The sequence below is a fragment of the Microtus ochrogaster genome, chromosome 5, assembly GCF_000317375.1.
Source record: "Microtus ochrogaster isolate Prairie Vole_2 chromosome 5, MicOch1.0, whole genome shotgun sequence".
NCBI lineage: Eukaryota > Metazoa > Chordata > Mammalia > Rodentia > Cricetidae > Microtus > Microtus ochrogaster.
Window position 1 is genome coordinate 75452527 of NC_022012.1, and position 6869 is coordinate 75459395.

The 6869-nt window shown below is 47.7% G+C and overlaps 1 protein-coding gene across 1 annotated transcript in view; it reads left to right on the forward strand.

Annotated features, from left to right (window-relative positions):
* The first annotated feature begins 4327 nt into the window (after positions 1-4327).
* The window catches only part of Map2k1 (mitogen-activated protein kinase kinase 1), a 72225-nt gene continuing 69683 nt past the window's right edge, over positions 4328-6869 (forward strand). The window contains exon 1 of the mRNA XM_005347779.3: positions 4328-4737. Coding sequence (XP_005347836.1) covers positions 4658-4737 — 80 coding nt within the window. The 5' untranslated portion in view covers positions 4328-4657. The remainder of the gene's footprint in view (positions 4738-6869) is intronic.

Consider the following 6869-nt stretch of genomic DNA (forward strand, 5'->3'; position numbering starts at 1 on the left):
AGTCTTTTTATTATTGTCTCTTTTGAATCCTGAATCTTCTGACCTGCATGAGTTTCTAGTAAAGATTGTATGGCTCTTAGAAGTGCCATATTCTTCCTAAATGATAGAATATTCAAAAGAATACTGAAACCTAGTAACCAGTAAATCAAGTTATCCCCATAGTCATATAAACCTTGCATGATATGACCCATTGTATTAGTAAACAAAACAGTAAAATTTGTGTTGGAAACGAAAACCGCCATATTACCTATTATCCAGCAAGTGGCGCTGTTGCCAAGTCACGACGAAAACGGGGTCCTGTTTCAGTGTCCGCCTAGTACTTAAAAACTGGGAAATGCAAGTTGCTCAACAAAGTAAATGTAATTGAATCAATTCCATACACGGAACCATAAACCCAGAATCCAGGGGTAGAGAAGAGTAATCCTGAAGCTGTGTATGCCTCCACGTGACAGAGTCGCCCCGAGGGGTTGCAGCTTTCGGCAACTAGCAACTGCGTGCTCTGGTTCACCGCTTAAGAGCTGCTAAGAGCTGCGCTTGCAAGGGAGATTTGAAAATGACTCAGAAAAGAGCAAACCACTCGGGCAGAGACTACACAGGCCTGTGGAGTTTAAATCCACGTGGGGAGGCAAACGATAGTGTATGTGGGGACTTGAAGTCAATCTGAGGTGTCTAAAGGGAAAATATAAAGAACTGAAGCAAGAAAAGCCACTGCGTGATAATTTATATTAAACTGCTGGCTCCGCTCAAGGCACAGGCTGCGGCTAAGGGAGGGAGGGCTCGCACCAAGCTGAACTGGTGGCAGGCAGGGCAGGGGGAAGGAGGGGTCCTAAAACCAAACATTGGGCGCCAGATGAAGGCAAATGCATAAGTCAAAAACAATCCCACACCAGTTTAGAATTATGACTAATAGAATGGTTATTTATTTAAAGGGGAAAAAAACTTATAGATCACCGTTCCAGACAACAGCCCTCTGCGCAATCAGGAAGGCAGTCTAGTCGCTGTAAGCAGAGCGGGAAGTAAGAGAGAGCGAGAAGGGAAGTGGCTGCTCTTTTTTTTTTTAAAGATTTATTTATTATATATACAGCATTCCTTCTATGTATGTTTTCATGCCAGAAGAGGGCACCAGATCTCATTACAGATGGCCGTGAGCCACCATGTGGTTGCTGGGAATTGAACTCAGGACCTCTGGAAGAGCAGAAGGACCTCCCACAACAGAGTCTCATTCAAGTGAGAACATCCACATTAGATATGGGTGACACTATTCCATGGGCTGTGGTCCACGGTTAAATGAGAAGGAGAAAGAGCTGAAAACTATTTCCATCTCTCTGAGCCTCCAGACTGTGGATGCTGTGACCAGAGGCCTCAAGCTCCTTCTGCCACAATGTTTCTCTGCCCGGATGGACATGAGCCAAAGTAACTCTGTCTTGAAGTTGTGGCTCCTGTCAGGGTTTGCTTACAAGCTAAGAGGAGAGTAACTGACTAATCCAATTACCTTGAACATTTCTAGTCATTTAATCAACCTTGCTGTAGATAAACAACTTTCCATCCAAACTGCCGGACTTGGAGCTCTTTGACTACTAGAAAATCCCGCTTAAGGCTTTCTCCCTGCCTGGGAAGTCAGTCTCTTACTTGAGCTTTCTACAGCTTCCTACACCTAACACCTGCTCTGGGCTGCACAGTGTAGTGTAGACGATTCTTTTTTTTTGTTTTGTTTTTTGTTTTTTGTTTTTGTTTTTCAAGACAGGGTTTCTCTGTAGCTTTGGTGCCTGCCCCAGAACTAGCCCTTGTAGACCAGGCTAGCCTCGAACTCCCAGAGATCCACCTGCCTCTGCCTCCTGAGTGCTGGGATTAAAGGCGTGCGCCACTCCGCCTGGCTTAGGCAATTCTTAATTGTTCTCTCTTACCTGTGTCTTTAAGGCTGAGTAGTTTAAAAAGAGGACGTTTGGGTGCTGGAGAAATGGCTCAGCGGTTAAGAGCACTGATTGCTCTTCCAGAGGACCCGGGTTCAATTCCAGCACCCACATGGCAGCTCACAACTGTCTGAAAAAAAAAATCCAGTTCCAGGGGATCTAACACCTTCACACCAATGCACATAAAAAAATAAAGATAAATAAATCATAAAAAAAATTAAAAAAAGATGTTTCAATGTGCATTTTTAGAGATTTGTGCACTTTTATGTGTACGTGTTGCCTGCATATACATATGTGCACCATGTGTGTGCCTGATGCCCTTGGAGGTCAGCAGAGAATGTCAGCTCTCCTGGAACTGGAATGCTGGGTAGCTGTGAACCACCATGCAGGTGCTGGAAATGAACCTGGGCTTTCAGCCAGAGCAACAAGACCTCTTAACCAAGGAGCCATGGCTCCAGCCCCTGAAACTGCACTTTTCTGACTATTCAATCTCTTTTTATTTTTGATAAGAAGGTCTTTGCTGAATCTACAAGCACAAGTTCTGTGCTGCTCAGGTTCATTATGAACTATTGAACCAGCTAATCAATTCGCATCTTATTCTCTAACAAGTATCATAGAAAGATGGGATGAAATAATTAATACTTGTTTATTTTGGTGCTGGCAACTTAAATGTGAAGTTTGTAGACTAAACCTAGGACCTTTTTTATGGGTGTGTGTTGGGTAGACAGTGTCCCATGTGGCCTAGGTTAGGTCTAGAACTTGCTAGGTAGTTGAGGATAGCCTTCTGATCCTCCTGCCTCCATTTGGTGAGTGTATGCCCCACCATACCTATTTATGTAATGCTAAATTTATTTATTTATTTTTAAAGATTTATTTATTATACATTTAATGTTCTGTTGGCATGTATGCCAACATGCCAGAAAAGGCCTTCAGATTTCATTATAGATGGCTGTGAGCCACCATGCGGTTTCTGGGATTGAATTTAGGACCTCTGGAAGCACAGCCAGTGCTCTTAACCTCTGAGCTATCTCTCTAGTTCCCGAACTTATTATTTTTAAAAGATTTATCTTATTTATCATCATCATTGTCATCATTATTTTGGTTTTTTGAGACAGGGTTTTTCTGTATAGCCCTGGATGTCCTGGAACTCACTTTGTAGATGAGGCTGGCCTCAAACTTAGAGATCTGCTTGACTCTGCCTCCTGAGTGCTGGGGTTAAAGGCATGTGCCACCGTGACTGGTCCAATTTTGTATTATTATTATTTCATTTTTCAAGACATGATTTCTCTGTGTAGCTTTGGAGCCTGTCCTGGAACTTGCTCTGTAGACCAGGCTGGTCTCAAACTCACAGAAATCCACCTGCCTCGGCCTCCCGAGTTCTGGTATTAAAGATATGTGCCACTAGTACCCGGCTCTGATTTTATTTTTAGTGCTGTTTGTACGTGTGTGGTGGGTAAATGCACATGAGTACAAGTACCCTCGGAGGCCAGAAGCATCGGATCCCCTGGAGTTGGAGCTTCAGGTGGTAGTGAACTGCCCACACATGAATGAGGGAAACCCAGCTCCCCTGGAGTTGGAGCTTCAGGTGGTAGTGAACTGCCCACACATGAATGAAGGAAACCCAGCTCGGGTCCTGCAAGAGTAGCAAGCATTCTCTACTTTTGCACTATCTGTCCAGGCTACTTGGAGGAGATTTTAAGACTTGGAAAACAACTAAAAAAGGATGTGATATTGGTGACAGATAGGACAACTGACCCATTAATCTACTTCAATCTGCTCTCAAAATAGATACTAATTTACTACCTTATCAGCACCGAGTTCTCAGCTCTCTATAAAAGTTTTAGTAGAAAAAAAATCACACCAGTTTGGTTTAAGGAGTCTTTTGAAAGTTTTATTTTGAGACACAGTATCACAGTATATCCCTGGTTGGCCTTGAACTTGCAATTTAAAGCAAACAGACCTGGAACCCACAGACACCAGCCTGCTTTTGCCTCTTGTACTGGGATTAAGTTTATACCCCTGGCTCTTGACAAGTTTAGTTTCCTGGTACTCTATCCAGCCTGGCCTCAGGACACGTAAAGGGGTCCTTTGCTGATTGTTTTGTACTTTTATCTGGGCCAATGTTACCCAGCCTAAGGGAGAGGCCGAGCAGCACCAGGCAGAGGCACGAGGAACTGCGAGCAAGAACCTTCTTCGCCTTTCCGCAGGGCGCCTCTGGTCAGCAGAGGGCGCCCGGAAGCCTTTCTCTCACCCCGCCCCCAGCCCAGCGCGCCGCGCCCCCATGACGTATTTCCGCGTCATCTGCCGCTGAGTTTAGTTCCCATTGGCTCTCGGCGAAGCGACGGGGGCGGAGTCAGGCAGGCGTGAGGGAAGCGCTGCAGCCCCGTGGGGGCGGGGCTTGCCTCGTTCCCCGCCCCTCCCCCGCCCTCCAGTCCCCCACTGGGACGTCTGTGCGCCGCGGCTCGGAGTGCGCTGGCGGCAGTGGCCGTACTTTTTCTGGGGTTGCATCTCTAGCCAAGCTGTGGGGAGTGCGTAGCAGGGCCGCCGGAGCCCAAGGAACGCGTGCGCTGAGGCGAGAGAGTCCCGGGCCGCCGAGCGCGCGCAGCTGGCTCCCCGCGTGGGTTGGGCGGAGGGTCCTAGGAGCGTGCGGCTGACAGAGCCACCCCGACTCCGGGCAGAACCCAGGGAGGAAACGAGAAGTGCCCGCGCGCTCCCCTCCGAGTTGCAGGCTGCTTCCTCGCTGCAAGATGCCCAAGAAGAAGCCGACGCCCATCCAGCTGAACCCGACCCCCGATGGCTCGGCGGTTAACGGGACCAGCTCGGCCGAGTGAGTACCGGGAGTGGCCGGGAGGCCGCCACCACCAGGCTCGGCTCCGTCACGTACGGCCCCGGCTGGCGGGGGGCGAGGAACTCCGGCCGCCGGGCTATCGGTGACTAAGCACTGATTGTGCGCTTGACTCACACCGGCTGTGCACCCGCGAGTCCCTATCCCCCTCAACCCCAACCCCGTGTGTCGCCCCTGGCCACCGGTATCAATTTTCGCCCAAGAAAAACGAAACCTAATGTGTCTCCCCGGCTATTGCCTAAAGGGCATCCTCTGGGATTCTGGCCTGTAACGGGACGCAGAGCAAATTCAGGTCGTTTCTGCATCTTTGATACCTCCCCACCTCCCCAGGGTCTGAGTGTGGACTTGGGATGGGGGAGCCCCATTACTCTTGGTGCCTGACACCTGTGGGGCCTTGTGGCCGGTTGATCGCCTGGCCAGCGGGGGCGTGTGTGCACAGACATCCTTATGGCTGTTACCTGGCTCACTTTGAGGATTCTCTGTCCATGGCCTCCTTGGGTACTGCCTTGTTCGAGGGAAGAGTCTCTCCTCATCTGACCGTTCATGCGACAGTCCATCCCCTCACCAGTTTTTCTGGCTTTGCTTAGTTAACTGCGAGCCGGAAATTGACCTGAGACCAAGAACGATGACCGTGGAACCCAAACCAAAGGTGCTCGGTATCTGCAGAGGCCGGTTTTGCGTAGTTTATTTCATAAGGGTATTTGGGGTGGGGGGTTTGAGCCCACCTGTTGGGTTCCATCTGTGGGAGAGACACTCAAGACTAGATGGAGAAATAACTAGAAATGATTAAATTCTTCATTTTCACCTGACGACGGGAGTCTTTGAGGTATCTGACAAAATGAAAGTAGCTTTGGGCATTCTGTCCTTTGGAGATTATTGTAACTCTCCCCTTTCCTAGATTTTAATAACTCGGGACCTGTTGTCTGGATGGGTGACTTGCATTGAAACCTACAGTGCTGGCAGGGCTGATAATGGGTTTGTGTGAGCGTAGCCAGGTTAAGACCTGCTTCAGAAGCATCCCTTTAGGTCCTGCTCAGCTCCTGGCGGTTGTTCTTGACCATTGACTTGTAGCGTATGTCTTTGAGCAAGCATCACGAGCATTTGTTCATTTTGTACATACAGCATTTTTGCCCTTTAAAACAGACAGTAAGCCCCCCCCCCCCAGCCCCCTTTCAGGGTGAGGTGAGGTATTCTTCGGTAACTATGTTCAAGACGTGTTTTTTGAGAGTGTGGAGTGGGATGGGCAGGGTCTGTATATGTAACTCAGGCTGGTATAGAACTGAAATTCTCCTGACTTATCTTTGTGATGTTGAAATTACAGGCAGTTGCTACTATGTTAGATTGGCACAAGCTTTTTTTTTTTTTTTTTGAAATGATTTTGTTTTCAATTATGCACGAGTATGTGTGTCTGCCTGTGTGAAGGTGCTTTTGGAGGCTAGAGGCATTGGATTCTCTGGACTATTTAGAGGCAGTTATGAGCCGTGGCTACTGGGAGCTGAACTCGGGTCCCCTGTCCCCTGCAAAAACAGTAAGAGCTTGTAATTTTTTAAACCGCTGAGCCATCTGTCCAGCCCTTAGGATAAATTTTGTTCATTGTGGATTCTTGTCAAAGGTTAGGGCTTTATCTTCCTTAAAATTTTTGGGTTTGAAAGTGGAAATACCTGTTGTCATTCATTCTCTTGTTAATTTTGACATTGTAGCTGCAGCCTTGGAAAGGGAAGGGAGGTTTCATGAAAAGAACTGAAGAGGGGGTGTCAGTGAAATAGCTCTGTAAAAGTGCTTGCTGTGCAAACCTGGTGACCTGAGTTCAGTTCCCAGATCCTGCAGTGGATGGACCTAATCAACTCCTGAAATTTATCCTCCGACCTCCACACAAATACTGTGGAATGTGCATATTCACACATAATAATAATAATAAAATATTTTCTCAAACTTATTTATTTGTTTATTTTTGAGACAGGGTTTCCCTGTGTAGCCGTGGGTGTCCTGGGCCTTATTCTGTAGACCAGGCTGGCCTCAGACTCAGAGATCTACCTGCCTCTGCCTCCTGAGTGCTGGTGCTAGGACTGAAGGCATGCATCACCACCACCCAGCCAATCATTTTTTTTTTTTTT